The following is a 20,253-nucleotide window of genomic DNA, read 5'->3' as shown; positions in this document are numbered from 1 at the left end:
AGAAAGGTTGTAACATTATATCATGGTCATACATTGACAGAGCGGCTATTCAAGTATGATTGTTACCAGCGTCGCCTTTACTGGCACTTATGCCTGTGCTAGTAGGGTGCCAAGAACACCATCCGAGTGTGGTCGTTGTGATCGTTGCCAGAACAGCCAACTGGCTTCCGTACCCGTGGCACGTAAAAGGGCACCATTCGAGTGTGATCATTACCAACGTTGCTTCACTGGCACCTGTGTCGACGGCACGTGTAAAAAGATTTGAGCAAGGTCATTACCAGTACCGCCTGACTGGCTCCTCTGCAGGTGGCATGTAAAAAGCACCCACTACACTCTCAGAGTGGTTGGCGTTAGGAAGGGCATCCAGCTGTAGAACTCCGCCAGATCAAGACTGGAGCCTGGTGCAGCCATCTGGTTGCTAGCCCTCAATCAAAACCATTAAATGATGATGATGATGATATGCATTAAGAAGAATTATCAACAAATATTTTAGACTCACCTGTTGTGGATAGCACTCCTGCACGTTGAGCAGTTTTATACAATGGACTGGTATAGTCTGACTCTAAAATTTCAACATTAGGCGAAGGCTCCAGGTGCATCATTGGTAATGAAGCAGTCATTTCACCTGGCTTGGAATCTGCTAACATCATGCTATTAATGTCCCAACCAAATCCATCCATGAAGAGTCCATGCACCAAAACACCATCTTTTATTTTCCCAATCTGTATGAAACAGCAAAAGAGAGCAATGAGACACAACTTGCACAAACTGGTTATCTTTTGTCATATATCTTTTGCCTTTAACTTGTTTCAGTCATTAGTCATTAGACAACAGCCATGCTGGGACACTGCCTTGAGAAATTTTAGTCAAATGCATCAATCTGAGTACGTATTCTTTTTAAGCTTGGCATTTATTGTATCAGTGTCTTTTGCTGAACTGCTAAGTTATGGGGATGTAAACACACTAACACCAGTTGTCAAGCAGTAGTAGGGGACAAACACTGACCCAAAGACACAGACGCACACTTATGTGCACATGCATGCACACACTTACACACACACACACACATATACGCACACACACACACACACACACGGCAGACTTCTTTCAGCTTCTATCTACCAAATCTGCTCACAAGGCTTTAGTCAGACCAAAGCTATAGCAGAAGACACTAGCCCAAGGTGCCATGCAGTGGGACTGAACCTAGAACCATGTGGTTGGGAAGCAAACTTCTTCCCACACAGCCATACCTGGGTAATTTCTTTAAAATAACACGACACAAGCAATACAGAAATTCCTTTCTTTTGTTTTGAAAGCTACCATCAAAAGTAATATGTAACTAAAAGCAAAGAAGCCTTGTTCAACCTGCTAGAAATTGCAGCCAAACATTCCTCAAATCCATGTTTACAGCATTTTGGAAATAGACACACGGATATTCAGATTGTGGCTGAATAAAAATAATGATCGTAAATACTAAGTAAATGTAAAGTTACCTTTTTGAGTCATACCGAATCATAAAGGCTGGTTTCCTGATTTCATGGCATATATATTCCCCACCTGGATGGGATGCCAGTCCTTCGCGGAATTACTCATTTTTGACAGCTGAGTGGACTGGAGCAACATGAAATAAAGTGTTTTGCTCATGAACACAACATATCACCCAGTCCAAGAATCTAAACCACACCACCTGACTGGCCCTCTACCGCCTGACTGGCCCTCGTGCCGGCGGCATGTAAAAGCATGCACTGCACTCTTGGAGTGGTTGGCATTAGAAAGGGCATTCAGCAGTAGAAACTCTGCCAGCTCAGATTGGAGTCTGGTGCAGCCATCTGGTTCGCCAGACCTCAGTCAAATCATCCAACCCATGCTAGCACGGAAAGCAGACATTAAACGATGAGGAATGATAAATCTTACAACCATGAGTTCAAAACCCTAACCACTAAGCCATACGCCTCCACATGGTAAAGGCTGGGGTGCCTTTGACTGTAGGTCTGCTCAATCAGAATGGATGCACAGTTAAATGATGAAGGAAGCCACTATGAGATTATCAAAATTCTTTGTAATAGAGAATCAAATCTACCTGGAAGCACACACTACTATCTTCAAAGGAAGGAGTGGTTACAGCATCAGACTCACAAACATGAGGCAGTGAGTTTGACTCCTGGACCAGTCTGTGTCCTTGAGCGAGACACTTTATTTCACTTTGCTCCAGTTCACTCGGCTGTAGAAACGAGTTGCGATGTCACTGGTGCCAATCTGTATTGGCCTTTGCCTTTCCCTTGGATAACACTGGCGGCATGTAGAGGGGAGGCTGATATGTATGTTTGGACTTGTGACTCGGAGGGTAACGTTCATGATTGAAGGAGTCATAAATATATTTTGTCTGACCCTAAAAAAAGAGGGTCATGGCTGAAACACACAAAACCATTCCCTTCTATGATCACAACTGATATTGGGTTATGCAAAAATACCAACCAACTTTCAAAATTAGATAAAACTACTACTACTACTACTACTACTACTACTACTACTACAACTACAACTACTACTACAACTACTACTACAATTACTACCACTATAACTACTACTACTACTACTACTACTACTACAACTACTACTACTACAACAACTACTACTACTACAACTATTACTACTACTGCAACTACAACTATTACTACTACTACTACTACTACTACTATCTAAGATGTAGATGCCACCTCAACCATCTAAAGATGTAGCTACCACTTCTACTATCTAAAATTTTATGTAGCTACCACCACTACCATCGAAAACTAGATGTAGTAGTCATCACAACCACCCAAAGATGTATCCTCCACCACAACTATCTAAAGATGTAGCTACTACCACTTCTACCATCTAATTTAGATGTTGCTGCTATGACCACCATCTAAAACTATATGTAGCTACCACCACTACCACTACCTAAAATTAAATGTAACTACCACCACCACCACCACTACCATTTAATATTAGATATAGCTACCATCACCACTACCGCCTAATTCATACGTAGCTACCATTGCTATCATCCATATTTGGATGGAGCTCTTCTGAATGTTAATTACTGAAAGTTTAAGTGAGAGTTAGCCATGCTTTAAATTTGGCAAAGTTAATCATGTGTCATCTCTTCTGTGAAGTCAAATGTTTCTAAGCTCAAATTTCCATTTCTTTCCACTCCTATGTATTCCTAAATATAGCCACAACGGCCAAATATTTTAATGCCAAGACGGTCTTATTTATTTATCTATTTATTTACTTTTCTGTTCTGTTACCCATAGCAAATTTAGCACATGTGCATACACACACATGCATACATACACACACTCACACATACACCTATACATCCATCACACACACACACACACACACTAACACGTGCGTGCGCATGCACACACACACATATATGAAAGTTTACTCTTTTAACCCATTTTATTCTTTTGTTTCAGCCATTTGACTGCAGCCATACTGGAGCACCACCTTTAGTCGAACAAATCGACCCAAAGACTTAATATTTGTAAACCTAGTCTTTATTCTATCAGCTTCTTTTGCCGAACTGCTAAGTTACAGGGATGTAAATACACCAGCATCGGTTGTCAGGCGATGGTAGGAGGACAAACGCAGACACACACACACACACACACACAAACATATATATACGATGGGTTTCTTTCAGTTTCCGTCTACCAAATCCACTCACAAGGCTTTGGTCAGCTTAAGGCTATAGTAGAAGACATTAACCCAAGGTGCCACACAATAGGACTGAACCTGGAACCATGTGGTTGGGAAGCAAGCTTCTTACCACACAGACACACACACATATATATACGATGGGTTTCTTTCAGTTTCCGTCTACCAAATCCACTCACAAGACTTTGGTTGGCTTGAGGCTATAGTAGAAGACACTTGCCCAAGGTGCCATGCAGTGGGACTGAACCCAGAACCATGTGGTTGGGAAGCAAGCTTCTTACCACACAGCCACTTCTGTTGAAATACAGTTTTTGTTTCAGTTAAGTTTGAAAATAATAAAGAATTTTTTAAAATATCATTATTATAAAATCTAGACAGGTTTTAATTAAGATCACTTTTAACCCTTTAGCATTTAAACCAACCATATTTGGCTCAAATATTTTAACTGTTTTATGTCCAAACTGGTCAGATTTGGCCTCTCTTACCTTCACTACAATATCATAGTAAAATGAAACAATCACATTGCCAAACTAGCAAAGCTACAAAATCCTCGTGATCACTGTGACCGAACAGGCTATCAGATGTTGTGACACATCGCTGGTCACAATATGCTTCCCATTGTTTTAGTCTTCAAATGACGCCACCCTGCTGGCTAAGCGAGCAGGCCAACAGAAGAAAGAGTGAAAGAAAGTTGTGGTGAAAGAGTACAGCAGGGATCGCCACCACCCCCTGTCGGAGCCTCGTGGAGCTTTAGGTGTTTTCACTCAATAAACACTCACAACGCCCGGTCTGGGAATCGAAACCGCGATCCTTCAACCACGAGTCCGCTGCCCTAACCACTGGGCCATTGCACCTCCACTTCAAAACAATGTGAATAGATAAGCATTACATTTGACAGAGAAAGCGTGTGGTTTAGTGGTTAGGGTGTTTGGCTCATGATCATAAGGTCATGAGTTCAGTTCCTGGTGATGCATTGTTTCCTTGAGCAAGACACTTTATTTCATGTTGCTCCATTCCACTCAGCCAGCAAGAATGAGTAGTACCTGTATTTCAAAGGGCCAGCCTTGTCATACTATGTGTCATGCTGAATCTCCCTGAGAACTATATGAAGTGTACATGTCTGTGGAGTGCTCAGCCACATGCATATTAATTTCATGAACAGGCTGTCCCATTGATTGGATCAGCTGGAACCCACATCGTCGTAACCGTCAGAGTGTCAGTAGTACGTTTGACAAAGTAATTTGGATGCTAACAGGTTAAACAGAGTTTGTATCATAGACTCAGGGTTGATTTCAAGCTGGTTGGTGTCAAAAGGGTTAAAGTCTTGGAATTTTCTTGAGAAAACATAAAGAGTGTAACACATAGCTTGTAATATAATCATCAAGGTCAAAGCAGTTAGCTGGAAGAATAATTAGTTGGCACAGGCATAGCTATGTAAGAAGCTTGCTTCCCAACCACAGGGTTCCAGGTTCAGTCCCACTGTGTAGTACCTTGGGTGAGTGTCTTCTACAATAGCCTTGGGTCAACCAAAGGCTTGTGAGTGGATTTGTCAGATGGAAACTGAAAGAAACCTGTTGTGTGTGTGTGTATATATATATATATATATATATATATATATACATGTATGTGTGTGTCTTTGTGTCTGTGTTTGTACCCCCACCATCACTTGGTAACTGATGTTGGTGTTTACGACCCCGTAACTTAGTGGTTCAGCAAAAGGGACTGATAGAATAAATACCAGGATTACAAAGAACAAGTCCTGGAGTTGATTTCTTCGACTAAAAAACCCTTAAAGGTGATGTCTTAGCATGGCCACAATCAAATGATTGAAAGAAGCAAAAGAGTGCAAGGCAAAAACGTTTAGTGGCATTTCAGCTGTCTATATGTTTTGAGTATAAATTCCACTCAGGTTGACTTTGTTTTCATCCTTTTGGGGTCAATAAATTAAGTACCAGTTGAACAATGGGGGATCAACGTAATTGACGTACCCCTTCCCCCAGAATTGTAGGCCTTGTGCCAAAATTCAGAATCAGTATACTCATAAAGATCATTTTTCAGAATTTCAAACATTTTAAGAATAATTTTGAACTTTTTCTATCACCATCCCTCAGATCATTACAGTTCAATATGAAAGTTATTGGAAATGAATGTAATACATAACAAGTTGGAAGAATTAATAGTTTGAAAGTCAGATAATGTTCCATTTCTATCTAGACAAACTCCTAGAAGTTCTTTTGTTTGGTTCCACCGGGAAGAGACAAAAGTTCCTAGCAAGTTACTTATCTTGATTAACAGAACTTATTACTTTCTTTCATAGGGCTTCAAGACTGTCCTATATTCTATGAGAAATCCAACACCAGTAACCAGCAAGTGAAAATAGATATAACATCATTCCTATGAGATCTTATCTGTTTACGAAATAACATGCAGATTTACAGAGTTAATAAAGAACTGGAATTGAATTTGTATGTCTCTCCTTCGAGAATTTCAATCTCAAGTAGATTTCTCTATACAGGAGAATATTTTGGAAAACCTAGAAACTATTCCATAATTAGTAGATGAATCGTTGATATCGTTGGTGACTAGGTCGGTTGCTGGTAAACACAGTAGGTAAAATAAGCTAAACAGGGGTTTGACTATTTTGAAAACTAAAGATGTCTCATGATAAAACAATAATGAATAAGCCATTCAGAGAAAATGTTGAAATAAATAATAAGATTAGAGGATGTACTAAAGAAAAAGAAGAGAGCAAGAGGTAGCTGTCTAACTGTTAAGAAGTCTTACTTATTCAGCTGCTTTCTGATGGTGTAGCAATTAGATATTAAAAATGAATAAAATAATTATTATATTATCATCATCATCATCATCATCATCATCATCATTATTATTATTATTATTATTATTATTATTATTATTATTGAGAGAGAGAGAGCAGTGCATGCCATCAAAGCGACACTGGGGTAAAATATACAAAGCCCAGTATACCCATCATGACTACCCATCTGATAAGGGTACACCAGGCACATGCATCACAACCATATGTGCGCAACATGGTGATCTCATGTCAAAATAAACAGTACATGACCTTGCAGGTTGGGCCCAGTTAGAATTTTCTTCTGGTCGAGTAGCCCATCCCATTCAAAAGGTCCCTGAATAAGGGTTGTTTAAGGATGTTGACCGAACCACCCATGTTTCCAAAGGAGAATTATCCAAACCTCTAAGAATTCCTTTCAACACATAACTATGATGCTCCCCCACTACTTCTGCTCATGATCAGAGATGCACATATCGTCAGCCACTAAGGGATATGCTCAACTGGTTATGGGCAAACAACTGACAAGCAAATCTGTGGTAGTGAGCAGAATATTTGCTGTAGCCCATCTTTTATACCAAGACAAAACAATGTACATGATAACACTTCCATTCAGTTAAGATCAGAGTCACCTTGAAAAATTTTCTGAGGCAAGTACTCCATTAGAGTGGTATAATTGGAGATTCGTATTCCACAACGACATATTGTGCTTCAGGGAGCTTGAAATCACAGGGGAAATTTTGAAGATGTCCAGCGATCTCAAGATCCATGGATGCGGTATACTGTCGATGGCCTTTTTATAGTCAATCCATGCGGAGCTGAGATTTCTGCGCTTGTTGTGACAGTTCTCAAGGATCATACGATTAATTAGCAGTTGATCTTTGCATCTGTATGAGCCTCGGCGGCACCCTTTTTGTTCAATGGGGAAAATATCGTTCTTCTCCATGAATGCATTTTCAGTATTAATAGTGCAACTATTAAAGTGAAAGTATCTGACATTGCAATAGAGAGATGATGTTTCACTTTTGACAGGTAATACTGAAATAGTTTAAGAGATAAGAGATTACTCTAGGCTCGCATTAAGCAAGAAGTTGACCCTAAGTAAGGCATGTGTAAAATTTTAATGAAATCGGTTGGGTAGTTCTTGAGTTTTAGGGATTCACACAGACAGACAGATACACACACACACATACACACACACACACACACACACACACACACACACACACGCACACACACACACACGCACAAACACACACACACACAAACACACACACACATTCTCATCTTTATATATATATAATACTGCAAATCATTTTCTTTGACACTTAAATGGATTCTGCTAGCTTCCGCTGTTATAGCCTTGAACCAACCAAAGCCTTGTGAGTAGTTTTGATAGACAGAAACTGAAGGAAGCCCACCATGTGTGTAATTATGTAAATATGTATGTGCAATGGTTACCACCATGATACAAATAACATTGTTTTCAGTCTTCCATGGGAAAGCTTGTCTAAATATTTCCTTGCTTAGAAACTGTTAAGGGTTGACAAACAGGATGTCATCTACTTGTAGAAAATCTGTCTCAACAAAATCTGTCTGACCCATGCAAGGTTGGAAAGTGAACATTAAATGGTGATGATGAGGAGGAAGAGGGTGATCTTTAATTATTAACATAACAAAAAATAGACAACACCTGTGACTTACTTCCTTATCAATGTCTAGTTCTTCTCCAAATGTCATCGTTGTGAGAGCTTGGATGTAATCTTTTTGATGACGATATTGTGGTAATATAGTAAAGTTAAAATTAAGTCGGTCGATAGCTAGATTGTATTTACGTGCGTAGTTCTGTAAAACTCCAGTTAGAAAACCTAAAGTAGAAAAAAACATTCTGTTGATTGCCTTGATTATAAATGTTAATTAAAATTTATAGCCAATCAGAACATTACTAAACGGTATAGGCTTTTAGAAAATGTTACTGTGCTTCCAATTAGAATGTGTAGATGAGTGCGTGCATGTGTGTGCATGTGTGTGTGAATGTGTGTGTGTGTGTTGTGTGTGTGTGTGTGTGTGTGTGTGTGTGTGTGTGGTGTGTGTGTGTGTGTGTGTGGTGTGTGTGTGTGTGAATTTAATACATAACTGAAAGAGTTTCTAATAGTGTAATGTTTTATGATACTTTAACTAGATTACTTGAAGATACAAATATGCCTAGTTAAAAATATCATAAAAGCATGAAACTATTGGAGTACTTTTTTGGCTGATTTTACCTCTATTGGATTTTAAAACTACACACACATCATTAAAACAGGAAAACGTAATTTTACATACAAGTTCATAGATCAATTGTATTCAATATTTGTTGCATTATGATAAACACCACCAAATATGTAATTGCATAATTGTGATGCATAAACTTCAATTAAATCAAGACAGATCATATGTGTGTGTGAGTGTGTATGTATGTATTATATGTTTATCCAGTAATATTAGACAGTTCATGTACAAAAGAGCAGTTTTTCTATGATCACATTGGAGTGGCCAATTCTGAAAGGTAGCACATTTTGTTGCTAAATGTATTTTTTTAAAAGTTGTATATTAGTTGATTGACGTACAGACTGGAAGCTAGTTTTGTCTTGCCTGTGGGTGGATGAATGTCAGGGGCAGAGTTCATTGCTATCATCATTAAGTTAGTAATCTTTTACCACTACCATTTGTCCATTTGTCCTTGATGTTTCTAATGTACATGTTTACAGCTTTGACATTACATTGACAGGCTGCAACAATTGTGAAATGCATATTTATCACTCTTCAGGTCACTTCTAAGGTGATATCATTTTGTCTAGCTCTGAAGTATATTGTGTTTTTCAACACAGTACATCATTAAAGGGATTTTTTCCTGAACAAACACCACAGCTTCTGGCTTTTTAAATATGCATGTATGAGGGGGTATCCAAAAGAAACCGAAATTTTGTAATATCTATATATTGTGTATGTATGTGCAATGTGTGTGTGTATATGTTTTCCCAGATGAAAATCACAGCTTCCAGATTTTCAATAACACATATGTTAAGAATGTTGTATTAATAAAAAAATTTCTTTTTTGTTTTTTATTCAAAAACCAACAATTATTAAATGTAGAAATACAGACAATGTCAACTTCAAAAGGAGTATCTTTGCATATTTCCTTGAGCTGTAAACTTTTGATGAGATTATAGAAAAACTGCCATGATATATAATATATTCAGGAATTTTAAATGGAGAGCAAAACAAGCCCCTTTAAGTCTGGTCACAATTTCTTCCAACAAAAAAGAATTAGAGAGAAGGGGAGAATCAATACCAGTCCATTCTTCCCCCCTGCCCCTGGTGCTTAATTTATTGACCCTGAAAGAATGAAAGGCAAATTTAATCTAGGTGAGATTTGAACTTAGAGTTCAGAAAGGCAAAAGAACTGCCACAAGGCATTCTAGTGGACGTCCTCTGCCAACACTACAGGTACTATCAAGACATCAAACATGAATAACCATCTCTGTGTTGAATCAACATATGTGGAAAGAAAACAAATTTTAGAAAATAAATAAATAAACAAACCTTGAGGGAAAAAAAATCCAGGTAACCAGAAAGAAAAGGGTTGTCCCATCTTTATCCAGAAGTCTATAAATGAACATCTCAAAACAAGATCCACTACCCAACTAGCTAATGACTTCAAAGAGGGATAAGCAAAGCTGGACCAATTTTGGGGAACTTGATTATTTAAGAAGGATTCATACATTGATTCCAGCTGCAAGTTCATTACCACGGTACCATGTATAGCTTGTTTTAGTTGATGCAAGGAAAGCTGTAATGAGAAGGCCAACAGTGTCACAAAACATGTTACAGTGATTGTTGAAAATAAATAAATAAAAACACAATGAAAGTTGTACCGTAAATCTTCAAGTATAGTCCACCCTTGAGTATAATACGCCCCCCCCTTCTCTACTTGAGTCGTGCATAATTAAGCCAGCAGCACCTAATCAAACAAACACTTCTGCACTTGCGTAATACAATAATGGTGATGTTCTTAACTGTTATATGGGAATGTAAATATGTTTGCAAATTGTTTTTGTTACATGTTCTGAATACTTTTATTTTAATAAATGTTGCTTACTGCAAGTTATGGATGATTCTTTTATGACTTCATTGCTTTCAGGCTTAGCTTAAGGTAATTTCGCGCCCGACATCAGAAAATGCGTCAGAATAAACATTGCCGGACAGCAAACAGAGACTTGGACATTGCTTAGAAAATATTTTTCATTTTTAACCTCGTATATAGTACGCACTAGGGATTTTGACCTTTAAATTTGGAGGAAAAAATACAGATTATACTCAAGGATTTACGGTAACTAAATTAGCAAGAAATCTGTTTAATGCCTTAGTATTCAGATTACTTTGTCAAATGTTATGCTTATTTATTCACATCGTTTTGAATTAACCATTGTTTCATCATTTGACTGTGGCCATGCTGGAGCACCACCTTTTAGTGACAGAAATCGACCCCTGGACTTATTCTTTGTAAGCCTGGTACTTTGACAAGTTGTGGTGCTCCTGAGCACTGTATACAATAATTTCATTATTATTATTTATCATTCTATTGATTTCTTCTGCTGAAACACCAAGTTACAGGGGGCATAAACACACCACCATCGGTTGTCAAGTGATGGTGAGGGGTGGGACAAACATAGACACAAACACACATACCTAAATAAATATATATATATATATATATTCAACAGGCTTCTTTCAGTTTCTGTCTACCAAACCCACTCACAAGGCTTTGGTCAGCCTGAGGCATATAGTAAAAGACACTTGCCCAAGGTGCCATGCAGTGAGACTGAACTCAAAACCATGTGGTTGGGAAGCAAGCTTCTTACCATACATCCATGCAAATTATCTTGTAGCTTTCAGATTTCAATAATGTGAGTGTAAATTTTTAGAATGGCATTGTAGGGTAGGTGTGAGAAGCTGAATCTGGCCAACTTGAAAATAAAACAGGTAGACTATTCGGGCCAGATATGGGCAGTTTAAATGCTAATTTTAGGTATGTTACTTTCCTTTCTAGAAAAATTGTTACTCTCTTTTCTCTTTCTCTCTGTCTGTCTGTCTATTTATTTATTTATCTCTCAGTATGCAGAGAGAGAAAGAGAGAGACAGAGAGAAAGAAACACACAGACAGACAGATAGAAAAGCAAACAGACAGAAACCATAGTTTCTCCTGAACTTTTGGTCTTGTTTAACCCCAGGACAACTTTAACTGAGCAAATTTATGATCATAGGCATTCCAGCCTTGACCATTCCATCTTTTACAGTCATATATATAGTACAGATAGAATTGTGTTATCCTATAATGCCCTTCATTTTTCTAGAGAAGAAGGGTGTGATTTAAGACAGGAAGACAAAGATAGACAGAAAGAAACTGTAATTTGGTTGCTATTTCTAGCAGTTGGAGCAAACACTTAGATGTTCTCTGGCTGGCACATCTTTCGGTGGATTACATTAGGTTGGTGATCACTGTGATAGGTTAGAATAGTAATATTTAAACGAAAATACTACCAGTTCAACAAATAATATAGACATATATGTGTTTGTTGCTTATACACCTGTCTTCACCTTTTGTTTTTCTGTAAATTCCAACACTCTCTCTTACTGTATGTATATATATATTATATATATATATATGTGTGTGTGTGTGTGTGTGTATTATATATATATATACACACACACACACTCACACACACACACAAATACAAACATATATACAAGTATGCATAATATATGTATATATATATATATATGTATATATGTGTGTAAATATATATATATATATTATATATATATATATACATATATATATATATAATATATATATATATATATATATATATATATATATATATATATATATGTATATATATATATATATATATATATATATATATATATATATATATATATATATATATACATATATATATATACATATATATGAGTGAGTGAACAAGTGAAAGAGAGTAGCACTTAACAGATTTATTTGGAATTATATGTATTTAATATGAGTTTGACTCAGTCCTGCATTACTCAAAGTTTTGTGGGTGTAGATGCAATACTCAGTAATGTGGATCTGAGTCAAACTGTTATTAGATATCTTCAATTTAACACCCATTTTCTAGGTTTACATGGGTCAGACTGAATTCATTGAGACATATAAATATATGTATATATATATATATGTATACATATATATCTGTGTACTCACACACACACACACACACATACACACACACATATATTTTCACTTAACTGGCACTACAGCAAATTACAACAATGTATGTTCCAGTTGATCTGATCAATAATACAGCCTGCTTATGAAATTAACATACGATTGGCTGAGTACTCCATAGCTATGTGCACCTTTACTATAGTTCAATAAAGTGATCATTTATTTTAAAATGACATTGTAGGGTAAGTGTGAAAGGTCGAATCTGGCCAGTTTGAACATAAAACAGGTAGAATATTCAGGCTGGATATGGCCTGTTTAAGTGCTAAAAAGTTCAACTTGAATGCAATTGTATCTTATATATCTATCTATCTGTTGTTTTTGGACTGTTTGTGTATTTATTTAAGATGTTTCTTCTTTCTTTTTTTTTTCTTTTCTTAAAAACAGAATACCAAACCGTTCAAGATGGTACTCCAGGATGACTGCAGTTCGATGACTAAAAGGAGTAAAATAAATCTACATTATGCAAACAGTAAAATATCTTAAAGACGCCTGGAAAGAATATCTTATTAGGTTTGGAGAAATCAGTTTCTAAATCATATTAAGGAAGACATTTGTAGACAAGGATAGCATATGAAACGGTTTCAAATTGCCTTATTAGTCCTTTCACATACAATTTTGGTTAATGATATCACTAAATTCATGAATGATTCATAACCCTCACAGAATGAGCAGAGACATAAGTCAAAAGAGAAGGATTAATGGGGAATCTTGCCTCTCACAATAAAAAAGCATTTCTAATGGCACCAGCAGACAAAATGGAAAAGACATGAAGGATAGTGAAGGAGGTGTGCTGGAACAGCCACTCTGATTCATGGGGCTACGGTTATGGTTAGGTGGGGAAGAAGGAACCAAGAATGCTGGAGGTCTCAACTGCCACAGGCTTGGCCATAAACCTATTTCTTTACTACCCACAAGGGGCTAAACACAGAGGGAACAAACAAGGACAGACAAAGGGATTAAGTCGATTATATCGACCCCAGTGCATAACTGGTACTTATTTAATCGACCCCGAAAGGATGAAAGGCAAAGTCAACCTCGGCGGAATTTGAACTCAGAACATAGCAGCAGACGAAATACTGCTAAGCATTTTGCCCGGCATGCTAACATTTCAGCCAGCTCACCTGGCAGAGAGTGACCGATACCTTAACAATTTGCTTTTGTTTTTGAGAATGAAATTATGACAGCTGAATCTCCTGTGTAATGTCTGAAAGAAAATCTGCACACACACACTTGCACATACACATGCATGCATGTATGCACACACACACACGTGCATGCATACACACATGCACACACACACACACACACACACACAGCTCAGTAAATAATTCTAGTATCTGACTTTGTAACCTAGCAATACAGAGACTGAAATATGAACAGAAATTTGTGGCATTATAAAGGCATTGCTAAATAACAAAACCAAATTTAGAGATTAAAATTAAATATAACATTGAACAAAAATGCAAAACAAAAATAATAATAATAATAATAATGAAATAAAACTGAAGACCCAAAATTTAACAAATCTACTTTTTACAGATATTTGCTTACAATATCTCATTTAGCAACAAAAAGACTAAACACAAGCAATTACAAGAAAAAGCAAAAAAAAAATCTGTGAATCGCAAAACTCTTTTGGAATTAAACTGACCTGATAATGCACAAGTTGAAATTCATTACATATAATGTAGAAGCCTCACAGGAATCACACCAACACAAAAAGGTGAATACCCAACAGATTGGCTGTGTCAATGTAAACAATAACTATTCAACCAGCTAATTCTTTAAAATAGCATGGAAAGCGGACGTTAAACGATGATGATGATGATTGTTATTTCTATACACTGAGGTAAATCATTATTAAAATAATATAATACCTTTAGTGAAGCTCAGTGAAAGAAGCACATGAAATGCTGCTTAAATGAAATAATTCATATAACAGGGCTCTGTCAAGACTCCGAAAACTATCAATTAGCAAAGTGTCTGATTGGTGGAAAAGACTCTTGCACTCATTAATAAAAATCAGCTGGTTAGGATGTCAATTGATAAAAGCTGAAATCAATTTCAAATTTTTGATTAGCAGTTTTTGCATGATGGTCACTAATGAATCTCTAGGGTATTTTAGGGAAACTGTTTATAAGTGCCAAACCCAGCAGAGAAACCAGCATTATATACATATATATATATATATATATATATATATATATATATATAGAGAGAGAGAGAGAGAGAGAGAAAAATAATATATATCTGTGTGTATATATATATATATATATATGTGTGTGTGTGTGTGTATGTATATATATATGTGTGTGTGTATATAAATACATACATACTAATATAATATATAATATATAATATATCTATATGTATGTATGTATGTATGTATGTATGTATGTATGTATATATATATATATATATATATATATATATATATATATATACGGAGGCATCGACTGGCCTCCGTGCTGTGGGCACGCAACAAACACCATCCGATCGTGGCCGTTCGCCAGCCTCATCTGGCACCTGTGTCGGTGGCACATAAAAACACCATCCGAAGACCCGGCAAGACTAGTCAGGCCATAACCCGTGGCCCCTACCTGGGACGTAGTCAGTCCACCTGTGCATACCTTCCTTCTTGTGACACTTGTGAAGACCTGTTGAGGCAAGTGAAAATCAAATCAAATCAAAACAAATCAAAATAGATGAACATCAATGGAATTTGTATCTTTGTGGTACCAGTGCCGGTGGCACACAAGAAAATCATCCGAACGTGGCCGTAGCCAGTACCGCATAGACTGGCCTCCGTGCTTTGGGGACGTAACAAACACCATCCGATCGTGGCCGTCCGCCAGCCTCATCTGGCACCTGTGTCGGTGGCACATAAAAACACCATCCGAGCGTGGCCGTCTGCCAGCCTCGTCTGGCACCTGTGTCGGTGGCACATAAAAACACCATCCGAGCGTGGCCGTTCGCCAGCCTCGTCTGGCACCTGTGTCGGTGGCACATAAAATCACCCACTACACTCTCGGAGTGGTTGGCGTTAGGAAGGGCATCCAGCTGTAGAAACACTGCCAGATCTGACTGGCCTGGTGCAGCCTTCGGGCTCCCCAGACCCCAGTTGAACCGTCCAACCCATGCTAGCATGGAAAACGGACGCTAAATGATGATGATGATGATGATATATACATATATATATTATATTATATATTATATATATTATACATTATATTATATATTATATATCATATATATGCATACATATATATACATATATATATTATATATACACACACACACACATATACACACATATATATATACATATATACACTGGAACCTGGTATAGTCTCCTGTTTGACTGGCTCCTGACAAACCATTCAGCCCATGCCAGCATGGAAGGCAGACGTTAAATGATGATGATGATGATACATATAAGCAGATAGAAACACATACACACACATACATACACACATATATATATATATACATGTATGTGCAGGTGTGTATGTGTGTGTATATATATATACATCATTGGTTCCACCTCCTTACTTAGTATTAGAGAAGTTAAATAAAGTTTCAGTTTTCCACTTTCATTGTATACAACTTATACATTCACATTTTAATCCTAAGAGATCTAATTTTCTTTGAAATGGTTTTAATAATTTTTATTGTGATAACATAGTGACTAGGAATTTATTACTATCTCATTCATTTGGATTAAAGATACTAATTCTGTTCTAGATCAAGTTGCAAAACACAAAAAGAAAATAGATAAAACCCCACAAAGCAACACACACACACATACAAAAAAAGAAAATAGCTATATTTGCTGAGTATGCAAATAACAGATTTCAATATTTCTGGACTAAAATATGACATTACAAAATCAAATAGCACAGGAATAAAACAATATAAATACAACATAGGCGCAGGAGTGGCTGTGTGGTAAGTAGCTTGCTAACCAACCACATGGTTCCGGGTTCAGTCCCACTGCGTGGCATCTTGGGCAAGTGTCTTCTGCTATAGCCCCGGGCCGACCAATGCCTTGTGAGTGGATTTGGTAGACGGAAACTGAAAGAAGCCTGTCGTATATATGTATATATATATATGTGTGTGTTTGTGTGTCTGTGTTTGACCCCCTAGCATCGCTTGACAACCGATGCTGGTGTGTTTACGTCCCCGTCACTTAGCGGTTCGGCAAAAAAGAGACCGATAGAATAAGTACTGGGCTTACAAAGAATAAGTCCCGGGGTCGAGTTGCTCGATTAAAGGCGGTGCTCCAGCATGGCCGCAGTCAAATGACTGAAACAAGTAAAAGAGAAATAGAAACAGGCCTTTAAATTCCTATATATAAGTACAGGTATGGCCGTGGAGTTTAGAAGTTCACTTTACCACCATGTGGAAAATTGCCTTAAAACAATTATTGTAGAGATGCATTGTTCCTTTATTCAATTATGTCTTATTAAGAAATGTTACGGTCAACCTCTTAAAATAATCAGTCTAAACATGGAAAGAATGGTTGGCAGGAGGGAAAGCAGCAAAATACATTATAATCACTAATGTGATATGGTTATGATATGTATGAACATAAGTCCGGGGATTCTCAACCAGGGTTTCGCGGAAACTTAGGGTTCCGCCAGTACAGTCCAGGGATTCCGCAAGAAGTTACAAAACTGCTAAAATCGGCTGTAATTTTTAATTCTCCTGTGCCGATATGTGTGCATAAGACTATTGAATTATTGCACAGGGGTTCCTCGAGCCAGTGGAATGTTTCCCTGGGGTTCCGCTCCAGCAAAAATGTTGAAAAGCACTGACATAAGCAATACCAAGTAATTGCAGTTAGTCAATGATAAATCCAAACAACAGACCTTCTGATGTAATTAACCAATATAAACATGAATAACACTAATGTCTCTTTTAGGATTCACTGCAGTATCGATAAATTAGTAATCTTCATCAAGAGCTCATCAGCTAGAAATTGAGAGTTAATTACATAATAACAGTGAAATATACTATCATTATTTCACTAATATATTGTTACTAATAATAAGAAGGGACGTTAATAGTACTCTTCACAGTTGATGGTTGACAAAACTATATATCAACACATACCTGGCAATGACATTGCCACTAAGAAAATTTCTTATGGCTGTGTAGTAAGAAGTTTACTTTCCAATCCCATGGTTCTGGGTTCAATCCCACTGCATGGCACCTTGAGTAAGTATCTTTATTTTACTAATGTACCAGGCTGACCAAAGTCTTGTGAGTGGGCTTGGTAGAAGATGGAAATTGAAAAGATGCCTGTCATGTGTGTGTGTGTGTGAGAGAGTGTGTAAGTGAGTGTACATGTGTGTGTATTACCTTCTCCCTGCCTTGGCATCATGTGATAGTTGTAAACGAATATCACCATCATGCAAACAGCATCCTTCATTTCCATTCAGTTAGGAAAACACGTCTAATCATTGGTAAATATTACCTTACTTGGAAACAGGTGAAGGTTGGTGAACAGAAGGGCATCCAGCCATAGAAAATCCACCTCAACAAATTCCATCCAGCACATTTAAGCATGAAAGAGTGGACGTTAAAATTATGATGATGATGATATTGTAGGTGGTAAGAAGCTTGGTTCCCAACCACATGGTTCCAGGTTCAGTCCCTCTCTGTAGAACATTGGGTAAGTATCTTTTATTATAGCCTTGGCTTGACCAGAGCTTTGTGAGTGGATTTAGTAAATGGAAACTGAAAGAAGCCTACTGTATATACGTGTGTGTGTGTGTGTGTGTGTGTGTGTGTGTGTATCTTTGTGTTAGTATTTGCACCACCACTGCTTGACAACCGATGTTGGTGTGTTTATATTCCCTGTATCCCCGCAACTTAGCAATTCAGCAAAAGTCACTAATAGAATAAGTACTAGACTTTGTTTCAAGACAGTGCTCCAGCAAGGCCACAGTCTAATGATTCAAACAAGTAAAAATTAAAACATAAAAGATGAATGAGCCAATGATAGTGAATATATCTAAGTCAACATATCAAAATATTAATTTCTTAAATAATCTCATTTCTGGGGTTTCCCGGTCAGTTGAGCGGCTACTTGGTGAACTCCTTAATGGCAGTGACATGAAGATACATGCAGTGCACTCAGTAAAACGGTTGGTGTTAGGAAGAGCATCCAGCCATAGAAACCAGGCTAAAAACCAACATGGGGATTCAATGCAGTTCTCTGGTATGCATTGGATTTTGTTAAACAACCGGTGGCATGTAAAAAGCACCCACTACATTCACGAAGTGGTTGGTGTTAGGAAAGGCATCCAGCTGTAGAAACACTGCAAGACTAGACTGGAGCCTAGTGCAGCCTCCTGGCTTTCAAGACCCCAGTCGAACTATCCAACCCATGATAGCATGGAAAACGGATGTTAAACGATGATGATAATGATGATGAACCAGACCCAGACTGATGTTAAACGATGGAGGATGATGGTGACGGTGGTGGTGGTGGGGGGAGGAGTGATGATGGTAATGATGATGATGACAATAATGATGATGGTGGTGGTCATGGTGATGATGGTGGTTGTGTTGGTAACAGTGATAATGATAATGATGGTGGTCATGGTTATGGTGATGATCATGCTGATGACGATAGTGGGGGTGGTCGCAGTGATGATAATGATAGTGGTGGTCATGGTGATGACAATGATGATGATGATGATGATGATGGTGTAAATGTTTACTGATCAGGTTTTTATCACATGATACTGCTAGGAGATTAATTTTTTCCCAAAGTCCATCCCACAAAACCTAATAATCCATGGTGTGCATCACTACCAACACATATCATCGATTCTTCATCCCCATCGATCTTAGAGGAAACTGCAAGGAAGTAGCAGCCATATTCCCTCAATCACATCCAAATATCTTAAACAAGGAAAGGACACATTCGATGAAGTAGTCTTACAAGTCACTATGCAAAGTGATGGCTACATTTGGAATGCCTCTGATCATAGGTAGGCATACTCAATCGGACTTCACCTGTGGCCAAACAACAACAACATAGTGAAATAGAATAGTTAGGATTAATTTGAAATGCAATTCCCTAAAATATGCATGAGGTCAGGAAGTAATGAGGATTCCATTACCTCTATATAATGAGCTCTTGCGACCTTGATGAAGAATACAATTTGCTGATATTCCTGTTTATCTATCTATCTATCTATCTATCTATCTATCTATCTATCTATCTATCTATCTATCTATCTATCTATCTATCAATTTATCTATCTATGCATTTATCTAGCGATATATCTATCTATCAAATTATCTATCTATTTATCTGTCTATCTATCTTTTTAACTATGTATCTATTTATCTATCTATCTATGCATTCAATAAAGCTCTACTTTGTAATTTGTCCCCTCTGTGTTCA

At 37.4% G+C, this 20,253-nt stretch overlaps 1 protein-coding gene across 1 annotated transcript; it reads right to left on the bottom strand.

The window, feature by feature from the left end:
• Positions 1–464: 464 nt before the first annotated feature.
• On the bottom strand, positions 465–10,375 carry LOC118761674 (dynein heavy chain 6, axonemal-like). Its single transcript, XM_036499811.1, has 3 exons — positions 10,106–10,375; positions 8,225–8,388; positions 465–722 (listed from the first exon to the last, which is right to left on the bottom strand). The coding sequence occupies exons 1-3, from the start codon at positions 10,305–10,307 to the stop codon at positions 465–467; spliced, it is 624 nt and encodes a 207-aa protein (XP_036355704.1). The 5' UTR covers positions 10,308–10,375.
• Positions 10,376–20,253: the final 9,878 nt, after the last annotated feature.

The sequence above is a fragment of the Octopus sinensis genome, unplaced genomic scaffold, assembly GCF_006345805.1.
Source record: "Octopus sinensis unplaced genomic scaffold, ASM634580v1 Contig16340, whole genome shotgun sequence".
NCBI classification, from domain to species: domain Eukaryota; kingdom Metazoa; phylum Mollusca; class Cephalopoda; order Octopoda; family Octopodidae; genus Octopus; species Octopus sinensis.
The sequence above is the reverse complement of the archived record's forward strand: the minus strand, read 5'-3'. Positions and strand labels throughout refer to the sequence as shown.